This window comes from Pleurodeles waltl, chromosome 2_1, assembly GCF_031143425.1.
Source record: "Pleurodeles waltl isolate 20211129_DDA chromosome 2_1, aPleWal1.hap1.20221129, whole genome shotgun sequence".
Lineage (NCBI taxonomy): Eukaryota > Metazoa > Chordata > Amphibia > Caudata > Salamandridae > Pleurodeles > Pleurodeles waltl.
This window is the reverse complement of record NC_090438.1, coordinates 655,557,138-655,578,479: the sequence shown is the minus strand read 5'-3', so window position 1 is coordinate 655,578,479 and position 21,342 is coordinate 655,557,138. Positions and strand designations below refer to the sequence as shown.

The following is a 21,342-nucleotide window of genomic DNA, read 5'->3' as shown; positions in this document are numbered from 1 at the left end:
AAAATAATAATCGGTTATTGGGTATTCTTCTTTGAATCAGAATAGCGGGAACAAATTAGTTCACAGGACTGGACAACTAGACATGTCAAAGTTCGATAATGAAAGCATCAATGAAAGAGTACAATTTAAAAGAGTAGGAGTCAGTCATTAAATAGCTGGATTCCGATAAAAATACCAATTTTTAATAGTGCATTGTACAGCTCCATCATGTCACCTTCCAGGCATTTCTGAGTTTTAGTAGACAATACAGACATCATATAGGATTATCAAAAGAAGGGACAATAGGCAAGATCAGTCCTTTTGTTAAGGAGCTGGTGCAGTTCTCCCCCAGGGATGGGGGAAATGCAGCTGTCTAGTTCATTGTGACTACCTTTTGTTTGCTCCTGATTATACGCCAAGCTCCTACTTAGTGATGTTTTTCTGTTCTTTCATGAGCAGACAGTGTGGTGCCTGCAATTTGTAAAGAACAAATTAGTTTAATTAAGTATCTTTGTTCTGAAGGCACAAAGAAGGGTAGGTTCAACATACACCACTAAATGTGGGCAAATTGTATATTGGGAGCAAAGAGAATAATGTATCTGAGAAAGTCTTTCCTCTTTAATTTGAATAAATGTATACATTTATATATAGATATCTGCATTCCTAATACATAACATGTCTTAGAATTATTGTGAATTGTATTTTCCTCAAGACATTGAATGCTTCATTTTATCAAATTTTATTGAGATATTTTCCTCTCTTTCCCTTACAGCTTGTGGCCAATATCATTCTTTTTGTCAGTGTAAATTTGTCGGGGATCTTTGTGAGGATTCTGACAGAAAGGGCTCAGAGGAAGGCCTTCCTTCAAGCAAGAAACTGTATAGAAGAGAGACTCAGGCTGGAGGACGAAAACGAAAAACAGGTTTGTTAAAAAGTACTGTCACTTTGTTTCAGTTTACTCGAGCATCATCAGGATACATTGCCTAGCGAGGATTCTGTGGAAAGTAGGAGTGCCTTTTTAGGCATTAAAGCCTGTGTTTTCGCTCTGCATCATAGATTACATGTCGTTTGTTATTCAGTAGTGATGGTGTGCCAATAACCTTAGCATTTTATGAAGGTCTCCCCTTAGATCAATACAGTGCATCCTTGGCCTGCAAGACCTCTCCCCCTCATCCCATTTTCACACATAAAAACACTTACAAATATAAACAATAAAAAATGAAGCACTGAAACCTCAGTGTATTTGTACAAACATAGGGCATATATTTTCACTGAATTTAATCCCTACAAAATGGCCAGTAAAGGAGGGGGAAGGACATAAAGTTTTGAATTCCTTTGTCTTCTGTATATATGCACAACCTACTGTCGATGATACTGTCGATACGTGAGGGAACCACATATTTTTAAATGACTGACTGTAAAGTACAAAAATGTTCTATGCTTACGGCTCTTTATTAGGGTGACTTCTACCCAAACGTCTCTGATAGTTGCTGAACTCTCAATGTCACTGAACAGTTTTCTTCAAATGTGACTTTCAGAAAAAAGACAAACATTCATTTAAAATAAATATTTTTTCTGCTAGGGTTATAAAGAAGTTGAGTGTTGTTAATCTAAGGCCCAGCAATGGAAACCTCTGAACGTTTTACACAGAAAGGCAACGATTTTAATCCAGCACATTGTCCTAATATAAGTCATTAAGAAATCTATTATTGACTTTGTATTTGTTCACTATCATTTATGTTCATGAATATTCGAGTTCGTAATAAGTATTCTTTGTTTTTTCCGGTAAAACGTGGTTATTTTAAGTATAATATCCCTCACGCCCTTAAGTGTTTTTTATAGTGATGGCATTGCATATGAAAGAATGAATTATGTAAATGTTTTACGGTATTCTCGTGCTCTCTTCCCTTTCATTATTATAATCTTTCTTCGAGAAATAACGCAATAAATGAATGGTTTAATCTCTGAAGTGAGTCTTGAGCTTTTGGGAAAGAAAGAATATGAAGATATATTTTGAAGCACTTAAGCTTTCATTGTTAGTTCATGATTGTAGCAGGGAATATGGAATCCGAACTATCAACAGGGCACAATATTGTGACCATATCAAGTAGCAAAACTTTGAACAGGTAAGCGCACAGCGAGCGGTAAGGATTTACTATTTTTAACTCCACATATACATAGCTTGAAAATATATATCAGCAAGGTAGGTATATGTGGAGTTTGGTTTGGAAAATGTATACAAACTCATCTTTTAAAATTTAGTCCCTTGGTACCCTGGTCACGATATTGTGACTCTTCTAAAAATGTCTAAGACTTTTTTGGGAGGTCCATGGGGCAAGGAGGGTCTACATTTTCATCTGATGTTCCAGGATCAATCCCAGGGTCTATCCTACTACAGATCTTCAAACTAGATAAAATACAACCATTTCACACTTTTGAATCCGTGTGATTGTTTTGACGAGTAGTTACAGGCTTCTCAGGGAGGTAGTGTGAAGGTGCATCAAGCTCATAACTCTCCCACAGAGCAGTCATTGATTGCCCAATCCAGTGCTTATCTTTTTATAGAAGAGGATACTTTAACACACACAAAAATTAGATACAACACATTACATATAAAGGCATTAATCCACTGGCGCAGGGCCATTGTACTCAGGACTTAAGGCAACCCATTGCCCCGTTATTGTCCCCTTCACTCTGTGTAAAGATAGTGTAGGAGGTTTCAGGCTCAGGTGTAGTGATAGCTCTCGGCATTAAAGTTAGTGTCTTAAGTTCTATAGAGGATGCTTCGAGAGGGGCCTGGGGGAACCTGACTACATTCCCCAGATTCCTTAGAGGCAGGAAGCTGCTCCTGCTGCCTTTTCGCACCCGGAGGCATTTATCACCGGATCTTTGCCCCGATGTGAAGGACGCTTCGAGAGGGGCCTGGGTGCTGCTGACTACATTCCCCAGATTCCTTACAGACAGGAAGCCGCTCCTGCTGCCGTTTTGCTCCCGGAGGCACTTATCACCGGGTCTTTACCTCACTGCATGGGATGCACGTGGGCGTGCCCGGGTGAAGACCGGGCCAAGAGCAGGCCCATCTGTGCCCGTCAGAGTCTGGAGGAGACTGGGCTGGGCCACCCCTCGTACACTAATGTTAGAAAGTGTAGTTTTAACTGCTACTTTATTAAGTAACATTAACATTTTACTAATTCATGCATTAAGTTTGATTTACATTGATTTTATTGGTTTTATGGACCAGTGTACTAACAGGGGGCTAGTGTGGAAATAAGTGCGTCAAAGCATTTTTAACTGGATATTCCAGTGTAGGTCTGAAACCCAGATATGTGTAAGAGTAAGCAACCAAATGCAATAAACACACTCCCTTATAAAGAGCATACATCAGTATTAAAGTATATCTCAGGTGCAATGGGGGCTATAGATAAGCAGATCACAAATGTAGAAGAAAGGTTATTACTACAAAGGAGCCCTATAGAGGCTTTACCCGTTCTAAATAACCCCTCAAACTCAGACCCTGACTCCATACACCAGTCTAAGGTAACAGAAAGTAGGAATTAGGATGAATCCCAAAACGGCTGTATTCAATACGTAAACAAGTCCCTATTAGAGGTTGATGATTTCCTCCCTCTACCTAAATGTATACGGAAGCCTCAAGTATTGCAGAGGGGAAGCTCTAAAAGCACTTCGATAGCTGAACCTCGTAATAAGGATGATGTAAGCACTCAACCTATCGGACAGTCGCAAACTAAAACCGTCACTAAGAAACTCTCTCAGAAGATAACTGAAACTACGGCAAAAGCACATGTAAACATTTTAGATACAATTAAAGCCTTAGAACTCACACTCAAAACATAATTTGATATTCTTCTAAACAGTTTAATCCAAGTGGAGAGTAATGTGGCGTCTATTCTTGATCTAGTGAAGACACAACCGGTTGATCCAATTTCTATAAACCCCAATCAAATGGTTTAGTCGATTTAAATCTACGTCCAGTAATGGAGCTGCAAACCCCATCAATTGCATCTTCAGTTAAGCAGTTTCGCATAGAGCCCTGTACACATGTAGGTTGCACCGACAGCACACAACAAATGATGACAGTGCATACAAGTACAAGGAGCCCGAGACCTATAATACGTCCCACTCCCCTTTGGATATCCCACTTCTACTGAGTGATATTTTACAACTACCCCTCGCAGCAACCCCCCATGTACTGGTCCTTGCGAATGTTCCCACCATACCTGGTGAGAACCGTGAAACATGGACGGCGTTAAGAAACAAATCCTTAAATTGGATAGGATCTCGAATGGAACCCAGCATGATTGCCACATTATTTGAAGACATACAAATGGTCAGGAGAGATAAATCATAAATGGGAGACCATGTGGTACTCTCATTCAAATCTCCTAAATTGGTAGAAAGAATTTTATGGGGAATAAGTCCTCGACGGGTATCTAATGATGGTATTTCATTACTCCTGTGTGTGTGGCCCCCTCGACCCCACCACCACCATCAAGGACAGAGGAGACAACACATACGTGGAACAGATGATCTTCACCCGTAGGAGTACCCGGTAGCACCAGCCCATGCAACATGGGCAGTGATTTCCCTTTGTCCTGTGCTTGACATCATGCCAGTGTTACTACAGTTGGTGACATGCACTCATCACCGACACACTGTTAACCTTTCCACAATGGACTGCAATTGTCTCTCACTACTCCATTGGCAATTCATGTTCCCCTCCACTGAACTACACTTCACCCCAGCATGCCCAATGACATGTCCCTCTACTGTGGACGTGTGTTGTGTCACAATAGAATGGTTTTCACTATTGAGGTCACAGACCTGGACAATGTAAATATTGCACTACAGCACTTTGAAATAAACAGCGCCTACACAGCCACATTTCTGTGTAATGTGACACATCTACCTTGCTGTTGATTTTTGATATGTGTAACATGTCTATAGTCACAGAGTGTCAGTACAAGAGTGCAGAAATATCGGGAGCACATATCTACGCACAAGGTACCCACATGATGAACGTCAATGCTGCCCACATTACCTACGAGCAAGTCACTCTGTATGTGACATTTGTTTAACACATGAATGCCTCACCCACCACATACAGCAGGAATTGCTGTATAAGAGTGCTCGGGCAATAACGTCAGCTGGGAGTACCAATTAAACACATAGGTGTGAAATAGTTATATTTGACCTCATCTGAAATTGGCACTGCTCAGTTTAACAGTGTTGACTTGAACTTCAGGCTGCAGGCAGATGTCCCACAGTGCCCAACATTCCAACACAGGACCCAAACAATGACAGCTTAAAAACCACACCTACCTGTCCAATACATGGGAACCTTAGTCACCTTGAGTGGTGCGTACATTGGACGGCAGATGCATTGAAAAGTAGATGTGTTGTAGCTGCCATGGTGACAGCTCTGTTGGAAGTAGGTATGAACATTTCAAGAGAGGGATCTGGATGCAGGATGGAATTCCCAGGCCAACAGACAATTGGCACTGTACACTCATGCTAAGACCCTGGGACCCAAGCATATGACACTTGCAGTAAGGGAGTACCCAAAGTTTTACTATATATGCTTACAACTGAACTGAAAACTATGTTAAACACCTATAATAACCTAATCTATCCAACCTATACATTACCCACAGCTGGCCCTAACTACCCTATGCTAAGCTTACTTACCACATTTAACAATAAACTCTAAACATTGCCCCCCCCCACCAACCACATTATATCATGAGACAATGTAGGACAACATATACTAACTTAAACATATACTGTACCGTCTAATCCTAAACAAATATATATTTTTTGTATATTTTAAACTAACATGTAATAATATGATAACCCACCCCAAACCCACTTATCCTATCTAAACAACTAACCTAATCCAACCTATCACTAACCCCCTAAAACCAACTCCAAAATATGATAAGGAATGAGGAGGGAGGGGACTAAACTGGGGGTGAACGGGAGGCATCAGTTCAGAGGTTGGCCCTCTTGAGTGTCCTCCTGAATGCCTTCAGTCTCTTTGTTTTGCGGTCCACCTCATTCTTTAGGCTGTCCAGCTTCTTGAGGACCTGTTTCATGACCCTCTGTAGGTCCTTTATTGCTGACATGTCCATAACAGCAGGCTTGGTGGGCTGTGGTGCCGATGTATAGGGTGTTGCAGGTGAGGCAGAAGTGACGGTGGTGGCTGTGGCCCCCTTTGTAGCTGTGGTGCTTGATCCACTTTTTGTGGGCAGTGCGGGTCCCCCCTGGCTGAATGTTCACCATTCCTCAGTGGCTTGCTCTTTTCGATAGCGTTGTGCCATCCTGCGGTACCTAGACTCCACATCTAATATGTGGCGATAGGGCACTGCCCTCTTCTGGAACGCCCTGAGTTCTGCACTGTCCATGTTGGCAGCTGTTAAATTGAGACAGGCAACCATCAGTGTCAGCATTGTGTGATGTATGTACAGATGATACTCTAACACTCTGCTTTGATTTGCACATGCACTCCGAATCACATTCCAGATGATACAATGTCCTAGAATAATGTAACTGAAACGCTGCCTACCCATCATGTCATTGACACCAAAGTGATGCACAACAAGAGTTGGAACCAAAAAAACGAATCTATGCATTGATTTAGTGTAATGTGTCACAATGCAAAGGCAGCAACAACTTCACATGGGCCAGGCCCACTAATCTTCATCATCTGCATCAACTTTAAACCACACAACACCAGTAACTAGTAGATTTCATTGGGAGTATGGTATGCAGTTGCTAATCATAAGGGGCCAGTGTTGATTGGGACACATGCAAGCCTGATTGAGATGACTGTCATCTACACTGTGACTATCACATCTACCTACAAATACCTTGTTCCCCTACCCATGTGCCTCGGGGGGATGGGCATGCAATCCATCATCATAACTGTTGAGGTCAACCACGAAGGCATGTCCACTTATACATGGAGTTAGGGATTAGACCACATGTGAGGAGGGCTGCCACCTAGGAAGCAGGTATCCAAAGGTCATTCACATCTGCATTCATGTGTCCGGGTGTGGACACCCATCAACACCTGATCTGCCAACACAATTCCCTAAACACCCACATTGATGCCAGCACACGTCTGGCCTTGATCTGCATGCACGCCTATTACATACCACATAAGTGTTGTGTAAATGGAGTAAAACTTATGGGGCACCATGCTGGGGGACAGTTACCCACCCAGTCCTACACGTACATTACAATATAGGGAATCACCAATTTGTGTGGAAAACTGGTGCATCACTGTGTTGTGAGAATGACGGTATGACCCAGTACCAATATACTGACAGTGGTGCACTTCCAAGTCACATGTGGGCCTACATGTGGCTACTAATCACCTTGTTCACACGCTACTGCCTACTGCGCACCACAAGACTCCCAAGATATGACTCTCTGCTTGTGAATGGGTAACACTTGCATGGGACACAATGTCACCATACAGCCTACTTTGATATCTGATCACGTGCCAGCTCATCATATCTAGCATTGAGTGCAACACACAAGAGTCACTCACAGAACAGCCGCAATCACTACACATAAACACACTTCCTGGATATATCTGGGTCCTGAAATCTTGCCACTTCTCCAATGGTGTAGGGGGCAGGTCCACCTGTAAGACATGGATGGAAAAATATGCTCAGTGTCATATCACTGTCACTACGAGTGGACAACATATCATAGTGTGCAACATTTTAGATGAGTGAGCTAGTGATCCTGCTTGAAGATGGTACAACAGACATACCACTGCAAACTCACATTGATACTGACACTCCGGTGATCTGCGCCACATGCACTGGGCCTAAGACTCATGCGGTGCTATACCCTGCAACAACCATATGTGGTCAAACCATTTAAGATGGTACTTCATGGCATGATTGGTATTTGGGTGAAAAATCCATGCCACTTCCCTGGTGCACTGCAGTACAAGTGACTCAGGTATTGTGGCTTGTGCATCAAGGCACACTGAGTAACTATTTGATGGACATGGGCCTCAATTTTTAGTCTGCACTTATCTGACTCATGTGCCACAGTTGTATGTTGGTAACTAATGCTCCATTGCTAGTGTCCCCTAAGCGGGGTATGCCCCCTTTGCCAACATAATGGCAGGGATGATGTGTGTGTAATGATGACAATGTAGTGCTAAACATGGATTGCCCACTTTTCTGTCAGGATCCAGTGAAATATGGTATGCTGCCGGTGTCTTGCCTTATCATCATTTACAGAATGCAGGGGCACAGGTGTTGCTATGGCCCCTGAAATGTGTGACTAAGTGATAGTCGTACATGACTCAACAAACCTCTGACATGCATTGTTAACATGTACAGACATGTGGACGCCAACACATCTGCTACTGTCACTCCGGAGCATTCTACTGTACACATATGTCAATGGATACTCACCAACAGGGCCACCAATCACCACACCCAGGTGGTCCAGCAGATCCTGCTCTCTGGCCACCAAGTCAGCCCAGCGATGCTTTAGCTGGTGCTCATTACGGCTGGTATGGTAACCCTTTTCAGGAGGTGGAGCACCTTGACCCACCCAGCCGCCTCGCCTCCGTTTGATACCCCTGTATCACCCTGCCACCCATCTCGAGCATCATAGGTAGGAAGTGGCACACCAGCCTCACAAAGCTCCCAAACTCCTCCTCCCCTATCTGTGTCAGCCTCGCCCTTCCTGACAGGTCCCTCAACCACAATTTGAAAGAGTAAATAGTAAAAAAAAAAAAATACAGGAAACTTGCAGCCCAAACTTATGAACCCCAACTAACCTAACTAATGTAATACCCAGACAGACACCCCACAGTACAAATACAAAGTGAAATACAGTAAATTACACAAAATCACAAGTACAAGTAACAATCAGATTTCACAACATACACAACAAGAGAGCCACCACAAGATACAATAATCACCTACAACACACCAGCAACACTGAGACACAGCCACACAGTCAACAAATGCACAGACTGTAAAGTGAAAGTGAAAGCAGACCCACTGTACCATGCCTATAAACAGGATTTCCTATTATATCACTTCCTGTCCCCTTGCGACACGTTTTATGTCATGCATGTTTTTTTGCCGCATAAGATGTTTGTGTTACTATTTTAGACACATTATCTACATGTGTGGCAATATACGCATTACCTGTAGACTTCGATTTCACAGTATATCTGCATGAGTGTAGTGCGAGGGTGGAATTCACGATAAGGGCCCCTATATCGGTGGTTTGCGTTTGTGGGTCTTTTTGATGCATTAGAGTCAAAACTTTTGACTCTATCTGTGATTGCGTGATTTTGTTCTATTTACCGTGGATGCACCGTGTATCAACATGCAAATAGGATGGTATGGGCTGCAATGTGTAATATTGTGTATGGCCACATGTGCTAGAGCATGCAACTTTGTGAGTTGGGTGTGTGTCGGCTGTTACAACAATGTGTGTGTTTCTGAATGAACGGCATGCAGTACTTTGAACGTCATGCATATGTATGAATGTGTGCCAACTGTGTATCCACATTTGATGACAGTCCGTGATCTACAACAGTCATGGTATGTGTTTGTGAAATGCGTTGACTCATGTGATGTGTGTAGTTGTTTGACCTAGAGGACATTACATTTCAGACGACAAACCCAACTCAGGCATTATTGATGATGGCTATGTAGGATATGTTACCCCTCAAATGTCTCTAATTGTTGGTTATGCGTTCATGGCGACTTGTGTGTAAACTACACAAATGTCTGATGTGTACATATTTGGTATGTACTGTGTTTGACACACTGTGCCTAAATTCCACCCATAAAATGTTTTGTACACGTCAATTTGACTCATTATAATTAGCTATGTTACTTGTGTTGCTCTGGTGGACCTGTTGCCTTACCTGCATGTGTTCACATAATTTTAGATGTTCATTCCACAGAAGTATCCAGTCCAAGTGTGTGGGCATGCGTACCCTGTGTCAGGATTGGGCTCCATGGCAGTGGCAGGACTGATTTCCAGGGATGGACTGTGCAGGGCAACTGTTGTGAACACTGCTTGTCATACCTGGGACAATCATGCTATCCATTGTCACAAATGATGCCCCTCCCCTTATCACACAAGCTCCTTGCAGACATCACAAGTGTCACACTTAGTAATGTCAGGGGTCTGTTCATACATTCCTGTAATTTTGATATTTTACATCCACTCCCTCGTATGGGGCACTTGATTACCTTTTAATTGGAGATGTCATAGTTGTGTGTCATGTGCTACAGTTGAACATGTTGGCAGCGTGGATGTGACTCATATGTTGTGGTCAATTGATTGTGTCCTTCATTTGTGACATTCAAGTGATCAGTCTATTTGTTATGTGTGTGATGGTTGCTTTACAATCAGACACATCACATGTGATGTTGCATCAGAAGTTGTCAGATTTCTATTTGTGACATGCTATCTGAGGTAATACTCGCATTGTTAAGGTACATGTGATGGAGAATGAAGACAACAGAGCAGGATTGTGTGATCAAGGAAGGTGTTTATTTACATATCTTATCAAGGTGTGTAGAGTGACTATAAAGTGAAAAAGTTGTGTATGATTTGCTGTCTGCGGCGCATTCCTGCAGCTGTGTTCTGCTGTTCCCCCTCATTTTCCCTGCCACTAACCTCCTCAGGCAGTTCTTGGTCCGGCTCATATAATGGGATGTTCTCACTCACACAATGTTGTGCAGGATAGGACAGGTCGGTATAATTTTACACACAATGGGCCAGATGTATCAAACGATTTTGCATTCGCAAACGGTCCGGATCGCGAAATTTGGCCGTTTGCGAATGCAAAAACATGGTCTGCGATGCATGAAAGGTGTTCACAGACCAAAAATAAGGAATAGCTAAAATAGCGATTTTTTGCGTTGCAACATGGTTTTGCGTCTCGCATTTTGCGTCTCGCAATTTGCGAGATGAAATATGGTATTTCAAGTCGGAAATTGCGAGACGCAAAATGCGACACACATCATCATGTTGCAATTCGATGCATTAAAAATTCGCAAATTGCAAAGTTTCTCAGAATGGTCTTTTGCACGTGCAAATTACCACTAGGTGAAACCAGGTGGTAACCAGGTGCAACCTACATAAAGAGGCCCAGAATGCCTCAGACTCATTTCCACAATGGCTGCACTCTACGTCATGGCGAGGAGAATGAGGATCCTGGCAGGTTTGAGGAGAGGGAGGAGGAGACAGGAGCGCATTTTCAGAGTGCACATTACCCTTTTTGACCAGACAGAGGAGGACGTTTTTGATAAGTACAAGTTGAACTCAGCCATGATACTTGACCTGATAGCTGAGCTACAACCCATACTGCAGCGCACAACACATAGAACTCATAGCATACCCACCCATGTTCAGGTATTATGCTCCCTCCACCTACTTGCCTCAGGGAGCTATCAAGGGGTCATAGCAGCAGCTGGAGGAGTATCACAGAGTGCCCTCTCTAGATTTTTCAATGCATTTCTAAACGCCATGCTGAGTAGGATACACCAGTACATCAGAATCCCCCCACACCCCACACCCCACAGGAAATACAGCAGACAAAAACAGATTTTTACCAGATAGCACAGTTCCCCCACGTCCTAGGTGCCATAGATGGGACACATGTTGCAATCTGTCCACCATCGGCCACAGAGTATGTGTACCACAACCGTAAATACCAACATTCAATGAATATACAGGTGATATGCAATGCCTCCTACATCATAACTGATCTCGTGGCCAGGTACCCAGGGAGCACCCATGATTCATACATCTTTCATCACAGCGGCATTCACACAAGACTGCTAGCTGGGGAGTTTGGTGAAGGATATCTACTAGGTATTGTCCCTCTGTACACTGGTGCATTGATGGCGTTGTGACGTCAGATGGCTCACTTACTCATTATACCTTCTGTTCCTTCAAGGAGACAGTGCCTATGCAGTGTGCACCTACATGATGACACCCTACCTCAATCCTACAACACCAGCAGAACAGAGATAAAATTCAGTACACAGGGCAACCCGCAATGTGGTGGAGCTCACCTTTGGGCTGCTGAAGAGTCGCTTCTGGTGCATCCACAAAAGTGGAGGGGCACTACAGTACAGCCCGGACACGGCTATAGAATTGTGGCCACATGTGCAATCCTGCACAATATAGCTACCACCAGGGGCATACCTGTGGAAACATCTGAATCAGACTCTGATGAGGATGATGATCCCATACCCCCCCTACAGCCAGCAGACAGGACCAGTGCAGCAGAGGGCAGGCAAAGGCGTGCAGACATCATGCACAACCATTTCAGATGTAAGTAATAACAACACAACTTCACTGACATGTGTACTGGTAGTTAGAACCTTTATTACCTTTACGTCAGGTAACATATGTTTCACTAGCAAAGAAATAATAATATGTGTCATAAAATAAGCAGATAACAGTGTCTCACTATTAATTCATAGTTTACTGTTTCACAAAAGAAGCAGACAGTCCCCTGTGGCCATTACAGTCACTTTCTACGGCCACACAAGCCACTCGAGTGCACAGTGGCCTTACTGGCACCTCTGGTATTGGCCTCAGTGGCAGTGATGTGCCTGGCACTGCGACGTCTAGGATCAGTGGTGGGCTCTGCTACGCTGCTGAGGCTAGATGAGTCCTCAGTCTCCCCTAGTCCAAGTTCACTGGGTGTAGCAGAGTGGTTACCCAGCATATTATCCAGCACATTAGTTATCTGGACCAGTCCCTGTGCCACGTCCCTACTGCTGTGCGCTGCCTCCACCTGTGTGGCCACAGCACGCCACGATATGAGGGCCGTTGAGGTTGCAATGCAATTGAATGATCGACAGAATCCACCAAACATGCCCATAAAACGCCTCTCCTGCCTGCGGTGGCTGACTCTGTCGTGCCTTAGCTCTGTGCAGAGTTCCCTCACTGCAATTGTCAGCTCCCTGGTGTTCTCGGAAGCTGAGATCTGTCCCTCATGCAGATGTGCAATGTTAGAATGAAGGCACTCCAACTGCCGATGCAGCCCCCCCCCATGTTGGCATTGTGTGCCTGCATCTGCCTATGCATTGCTGTTATCTTCCTGTTTTGCAGGCGCTGCAGTTTCAACATAGCGGATTCCAGGCCACTGAAGACTGATGGGCCCTCTCCTGCTTCCATGTGCTGTGCGCCTGCATACTGAGGCCTCCTATGGGGTGTTGAGTTACACTGGGGCTGGGACTCCTCCATAGCAGTGCATCTGCCGTCTGGGGAAGAAGTGTGGCTGTCATCCCGCATGTCGTCTGAGTCCTGGCTCAATTCGGGGAGCGGTACAGCCCTTCCCCTGTGCCTGATAGGCGCAATATTCAGTGACTCAATGGTGTTGGAGTCTGATGGAGGGTGGGTTTCAGCATCCCCCACACCGGCACATGCTGATGCTGCTGGGCCTTGGCCATCTGCAACGACAAAGTGCAGCATGTCATTTATGTATGTATCACCAAAGTTTACACAATGGTAATAAATGTACAGTTACATCATATCACTATGTAGTGGGTGTTGTGTTCTTCTGGGTGTCGCTCTGCCTGATTACATTTTATGTGCTACTTTCAGCTCTGGGTTGTGGACTACCACTCCCATAAAGCATTGTTGTGCCGCTTCTAAAATGTGGAATGGACTACTTCTCACAATGCTTTGCACTACTTGCTAATACCTAAGGGGCATTTGTACATACACATATGGGGTTACATTTCAATATTGCACTTACCTTTACTGGTGCTTGGTGTGCCGGATGTGTCTATGTCAGTGACCCCACTGACAGCTACTGGGAGGAGTGTCGACTCAACCAGGTCTTCCATGGGGGTGGAGGGTGTCTCGGTGGATGGTCCACCTCTTGTGCTCCTTGCCTCCTGTAGTCTCCTTGCCACCCTCTCCTTGGCATGGGAACGCAGGTCGTACCACCTCTTTTTGATCTCTTCCACTGAGCGCTGTGCAAAACCCACAGCGCAGATTTTTGTTTGAATGTCCACCCAGAGTTTGCGCTTCTCACTCTCAGGGACCTGGAGTGAGCTCTTCCCAAAAAGCCGGTAATGGCTCCTCACCACCTCCTCAGTGAGCACCTCCAGTTCCTGCTCACTGAACTTTAGTTTTCTTTTCCTCTCTCCCTTCTCCTTTCCATGTGCAGAGGTGTCCATGGTGATGTGCAGTCCTGCCTTGTTCACAGACTTGCTCCCTGTGGCTGGGCTGTGTCTCTCTCACTGCTCCTTTGGGTGTGGCACCTGCAAACTGCCTGGGATGACTCACTTCCTGCTTGTGATGTCATCAGGCTCTGCCAGGTGTGGTTTCTCGCAATTTGCGATTTTCAATTACCGAATCGCAAATTTTTTGCGATTCGGTATTTGGGCCTGGCAAATGGCAAATAGCGATTTTTAAGAAATCGCTAATTCGGAATCGCAAATATGTTACATAGCATATCGCGACTCAGAAATAGCGATTTCTTAAAAATCGCTACTTGTGATTCGCAGAGGGCTTTCTTCATATATCTAGCCCAATGTCTGGGTCATATAGGAGGCTGCCTCCTGTGATGTCCAGGCACCTGAATCTGGACTTCAGGATTCCAAAAGTCCTTTCCACAATGGTGTGTGTCCTCTGATGTGCCTCATTATAGGCATGCTCTGCTGCTGTGCTTGGGTCGAGGAATGGGGTCATGAGCCATGGCTGGATCCATAACCCTGATTTGCTGCAAAAGATAATAGGACTGAGTATTTTGTTAGTGCTTGCAACAGGAATGTCATGTAGCATGGCAGTTGATATCTTGTGTTTTCTGTGACTCATATGTGTGTGTGGTATGGTGTGAGTTCCTGGGCTTCTGTGAGGTCTTGTCAGCACTGGGTTGTTGGACATGACAACTTGTGTTTGGCTCATTGACCTGGGATAGATGATTTGGTTTCCTATTATGTAGTGTCCCATGTGCATGCTTTCACTGGACGGGACATGATACATCCACACACACAATGGGTTCAGATGTGGTTGTAACATGGTTGCACTACATGGCCTGGACATCCCTTCCATTCATACATGTGTCATTGCAGATGAAATATGACACTGAGGCCCTTTGAATTGGGTAGGCGATTATGCACAACACATCTCCATAAGTTGGCAGCACTGAGCTGTTCAGTATTGACAATGCACAACTGTCTCATGCGTGACTTGTTTCTAGGCAACCCTTTGTTGTTCCCTCTGCCAGTTGCTCATGTGCAACCGTGCACCTACACTACCAACCTTGCTCCAGGGAGGCTGGCTAACTGCCTTGTGGAGGTGGATGTTTCTGTGCAGGAAGGGCCATCTCCCTGTACATATGCTGTTTTGATGAACAATTGTCTCTTTCAGTATGTGCAGCAGTGTGTAGTTTGCATTGGTGGCACATCAATATGTGTTCATAGCACAGTCCACTTCCTTATTGCAACCTGCAAATGACACACCAGGAGTGGTGTTTGATGTTGGCACTTCCTCAGTATTTCCGTGTCACCTACATCTGAGTCAGCATCATCATGCTATGTGTATCATGGTGTTAGACCTTCCACAACACATATTGCATACCCCTTCCATGCTACATACTGCTTAGGAGGGCGGCCGATTGACTTTGTGGCCTAAAGTAATTGTAAATAGTTCATCTTCCAAGCTGTACTTACAGTGCAGGCCATGTCATTGTCACTGTGGGCTTTAACATTGGTCCCTTGGTGCTCTAGAGTGGCAGCTAATGTTTGTGGCAGCCGTCAGTTGTCCAGAGGTGTGTATCCCATTGTGTCAGGGTGTACAACGTAACTACCAGTGTCACACCTCAGTGTCACTCTGCCCACGTGTCAATGTAGTGGTGTATGTCTTGTGTGTCCTACTATGGTTGTTGTGCTGTGTTTATATTGCTAGGTTTGCTGACTTACCGACAAGTAGGCCATTGCCATATTGTCCACCCTGGAAGTGCTCATTGATCCTGATGTGCTGGAATATGAAGGAGTCATGGACACTTGGCCAAGATGTTTGTGAACAGTCCCTGGTGGTCAACTATGGCCTGCGCATCGATAGAATGCGTGTGCTTTCTGTTCCTGAATAGGTGACCTGTTGCTGCAGGTGGGACGATCCGGACATGGGCGCAGTCAATTGCACCGATCACATGCGGGAAGCCATGGATTTGATAAAACCTCTGTTTTATCTCCTGCTGCTTCTGCTGGGTGGTGGGGAAGCTGATGTGGGGGACGGGGGGGGGTGAGGGAGATTATGGGATCTAACACCTTGGGCAGGAAAGCCAAGAATGAGGGCTGTGATACCCCAGCGACCAGGGCACCCGTTGTCTGGAAGGAGCCACTTATCAACATATGCAGGACAGCTGGCAGCTTGGTCACAGGTGGTATGTTGTGTGGTGTCTGCAGAGTAGCTGTTAGTTGTGGCTCAATATGGCGCAGCATTTGCAGTATGGCTTGCCAGTTGAGTCATCATCTGAATGATGTCCTGTTCCTGTTTCTGAAAAGTCTCTCCTGCCTTCTGCATTGCCTTTGTGGGCCGCGTTGGGGTGGTGATGGTTGCTGCCATTGGTCCTGTGCTCAGTGTTGTCTTGCAAGCTGCATCAGTAGCACCTCCATGCTGTCCTGTTGGTCTGTAATGTTGCTTATGTATATTTTCCTAAGTAGTGGTATGTTTGCCTCATTTTAATACCTTAAATTTGACACAAATTGGAGTTAGTGTCATTTTTTGGGTCTGCCTCCCACCCATGCGTCATTTTTGCCAGTTAGATAAATATGGCGCTGGGGGGTTTGAGTAATTTTTTGGATGGGAATGCCTACCTTGCATCGCATTGACGCAAGATGGTGTCACGCATCCTTAAAATGACATTAACTCCATGTTTTTGACGCTAGACGGGTCTAGCATCAAACTATAAATATGGAGTTAAGTTTGCACTGGATTTGCGTAAAAAAAGGATGCAAATCCAGCACAAACAGAGTATAAATATACCCCTTTGTTTCAAGTAGCAGCCCCTTGCATGATCAAGAGAACCCACATTAAGGTTTAGTAGATATGGCCTATATCTCTTCACTCATGTCGCTTTGTCCCTCCGGACCTTGGGATCAATCTTTAAAGTACAGTCTTGGTTCTGCAAACAGTACACAGCTACTATACTGAAAGGTGTTATGGTTTAAACTCATTGGTATTTTTTGTCTTGGGGTGTTTCCATTTGGGTTGATAATGTCAACCCACTCATGGAAAATGTATACAGTAAGTGTTTCTCTAATACAAATTGTCCACAAACGGTCACAGATAGTTCTCCTGTCACTGCACAGTTGTATGTGTTGAGAACCAATTCCAACTGTGCAATACATGCACATAGATTTCTGAAATAAGAAATCTACACATTTACAGTGACAGGAACATCTTCATGGTCGATTTTCCTGTGCGGAGATTCCACACAATAAAAACTGAGAAAAGAAGAAGAAATCCTAGGCCCTACATACAATACTAGTGAAGACAAACTGCACAGTCACTCTGATGGTTGAATAAGAATTAAACAAATATCAGTAATCATACAACTCTAACTACAAGCTAATTGGCATGAAATAACAAAACTTACAAAGGAAATGCTGAATGTTGTGTTAATGAGCACAAATCTTATTAAAAGGTGATCTACTTTAAACTCTGTAGATTTAGTAAGAATCTGCTCCCTACAAACTATTATGAACATAGTGGAAAACGAAAATAATTTCAACCATCAACCTCATAATGTGAATTTAATAGCACAATATTGACTGCATATTGCAACATCAAAATTAGAAAAGGGTACATCTTAAATCACCAGAAAAACAAAACACAAGGGGGCATATTTACAAGAGAGTGGCACATCAGCTAAGATGCACCACTTTTCTGCACCCCTTTTTGCCGCCCTAACATCACCATGGTAGTGCAATAGTTACAATACGGTGCACAATGGTGCACATTAGTACAATAGCGTGAACATTTTTGATGCTACTGTGGCGCTTTGGTCAAATAGCACCCAAAAATGTGGAGCTAGTCCAGCAATGCGTGGGGAGGCCCATTGGAAACAATGGGAGCATCACTTTAACGCCTGCCTCGGGCAGGCATGAAATATGACTGGAAAATTGGTGCAGTGAAATATCATAAATTTCACTGCGCCATTTTTCTGGGCCTCCTAACGGGGAATGCCCCCTTGCATACACGATGCCTGGAACATGCATAATGTGGCACAAGGGGTGACAAAGTGGTGCAATGCTAATTGAAAAAGCTCTGTATTGCTGTACATTTACGAACCATAAAAAATATGAAATGTTATGATTGTATGGCTTCATTAATAGCACAGAAAGCTAATGTTAAAGGCAGAGTGATTGATAGGTATAATTTGTAAGCATATCTATTCATGAAACTGTTTTTGTCATTTTTTGTGTGTAGGAAAAGCCAACAATAATCTATTCATGTGGAGAAGGCCATACCAGGTTTAAGATATTTGGCCAACGTGGCCGAAATTTGGAGAAATGTTTCTACCTAATATCAAAGTCATTACTTTATGAAAATATATTACTCATTCTTTAGACGTACTCCGGGAGAAAACGTTCTTACAATTTACTATTGAATTTTCAGCACAGGTCAAAATGACTACGCCATTTGTGAAGAGAAAAATTAGGATGGGCTTTGACCACATCCTTGGAATGTTACCACCTGTTTGCTCCAGAATACTGTTTAAGTTTTTGACAAAAAGCTTAAAGGGTGAGACTAAGAAATGACACTGTTTTACACTCTTCATGATGTGGACATTTTCTGGCAACCATCCACTCTTGACAAAGCTGCCTCTGTGGAATTGTGTACTGTTAAAATGACAGCCACAACATCAGGAAGATTTCATGTCAACAAACCTTACTCACACCAAATCAAGGTTAGGTAAACAAAAAGCTTCATGTCCAGAGTGACAGTATAAATGATGGTTTTCCTTATATTAAATACAGTGCTTAATTTGTAAAATAATGAGTGTGGGTGCCCAAAGCACTGCTCAGAAGCCCAACCAGTGCCAATAAATATTAGTACACCAAATACCAAGGCTGCATACCCCTGAATCCACCTCAACACTCTTTAATGCACTGCCAGACACTCCCTCCTTCTTTTACATCACCCCTGCAGTTCCTGCTTTCTCCCTTTGTGGCCAGCTTTTGTCTTCATCCTCCACAGTCTTTACCATGTCTGTGTTTTCCTTCTCTTTCTCTTGCAAACTGTCTGAAGCAGAAAAATAATTGCGGCCCCCAAATAATAAGTACTGGTGGCCCCCACACCAATTACCAGCTCAAATTAAGCATGGATTAAACATACTTATGAGTAGTGCTTAGTTTGTGAAAGCAAGCATGCCTGTGACCAAAGCTCTTCTCATAAGCTAGCAGCTGGTGTAATTAAACATTGGTGTAGAGAATACCAAGGCCTGTTGTCTTTATTCCACTAACAGACACTCCCTGTCAGTTTTGTCTCATATTTAGAGGTTCCTGATTTCTGTTTATGACGGATCTGCCGGTTTTTTCTTTCTCCCTCTTCCAGATCTGAGTGTATTTCATTCCCCTGCACTTGGTAAATATCTGATACGGTGAAAATAAGTGCTGGTCCCCCCCAAAAAAGTGCTGTTGACTTCAACAGGCAGCCACCCTCTCAAATTAAGCACTGCTAATCAGTATCAAACTCAGAGCACAAGCCTAGAGTATGATATCTACTCGGTCAAGTGCAGGCTGGTGAAAGTCTCACCAGTTTCTTATCCTCTTGCCAGCCCTCAATCCATTAGAGGAGTTGATCAGGAAAGAAAAGGGGTTGATAAGTAAAGGGATCAGATTTGATGCCCTTTTTAAATAGCAGGATTACTTTTGATAATTTCCAAGATTCATGGAAGGAGCTGGTTTAAGGCAGCAAGTCCAAAATGTAACCAGATACTACTTTCACAGTTTCTAAATGACTTTAAGTAATTTACATGGAATTTTGTCCGATCCTGTAGCTTTTTTGAGGCTAAAATGAAAGGAGTACACAGGCCCAAGAACTAAGAATTTGGTAGAGATCAGCGTCTTGGAACAAGCCGGGCACTTGCCATCTGCAGGAGCGCCGCCCCCGGGTGGGTGCCTGGCTTGTTCCAAGACACTGATCTCTACCACATTCTTGGTTCTTGGGCCTGTGTACTCCTATGAAGCTTCTACCTTAGGATGGGATGGGCAACTTTCTGACTAGACTGACCATGACATGCAGCCTATATGAGTAAGTACTTACTTTATTATATCCTAATTGGGCTTTAGTAATATTATCAGGAGAAGTGATATTTTTGGTCCTGAAGAAGCATCACTGGATCCTATGTGACCATCTAGATATGAAACATGTTGACCTAGCACCGTAGGACTTGGGGTATCACCCACTTTCCTTTATCAGTTTGGATTAGGAGTGCAGCTGAGCTTTATCTCCATAAGCACTCTCCATTTTCATCTTTTAATCTTGGCCTAAATCAACTTCTGAATTATTAAATATGATGGTTATGGTTTAGAGCCAATTTTATTTTTCTTTCTCTCCTGCATACACCTATAGTTCGTGTTCATCATAGGTCTGACTACCATTGGTAAAAGATCTCCGGCTAAGAACCACCACCTTTTAAATGGGTGGCCCGTCAGACATTGCAGCACCGGTCTGACGAGGAGCGTGCCCAGTGATGAAGCTTGACATCTTATTGGGTGTGTGAGGGCTCTCTAGCTCCTGGTTATCAGTTGCCTTGTGACCCTTTAGTATTTTGTCTTTGGAACAGTGTACTTTATAATTGTTACAGGTTATATGTGGGAGAGTGTACACTGGATCAGTAATCTCCCTGTTCCCTTCCCTATTGTTTACATTTGTCCTCCAGTGTAGCCAAGTCCACAAGGGGTCTGTACACGGGTGCTTGCCTCCTCCCCCTAATCCGCTGGAGTGGTTAGTACCTAAAGACCCAAAAGTAAGAAGGGAGTGACAATAAGAACCATGCACACACTACAGCAGTGTACACAGAGCATGTTTGCATGTTGGACACTGAAATTGGCTAGCTGTGTACATTCAACTACAATGACACACTTATTAATCTGTACATGTGTTTCTAGCATTAGAAAATGGCAACTACCTGTCTTGTATGCAGGGACAGGTGGAAGTGACCTCACTCCATCGGCATTCGCATCATGGCCGGAGGCAGTCTGCAAGCCATGCAATTCCTCTTTGGCTAACATGGCCCTCTATGGAGTATGGGAACCAATGATGATCAACGTCTGCGGACGACATCTCCAATGCATGTGCTGC

At 43.9% G+C, this 21,342-nt stretch overlaps 1 protein-coding gene across 1 annotated transcript in view; it reads left to right on the top strand.

Annotated features, from left to right (window-relative positions):
* ADCY1 (adenylate cyclase 1) overlaps positions 1–21,342 on the top strand; it is a 1,375,168-nt gene that overhangs the window by 278,405 nt on the left and 1,075,421 nt on the right. Inside the window, exon 2 of the mRNA XM_069216207.1 lies at positions 752–901. Within this exon, the coding sequence (XP_069072308.1) occupies positions 752–901 (150 nt within the window). The remainder of the gene's footprint in view (positions 1–751; positions 902–21,342) is intronic.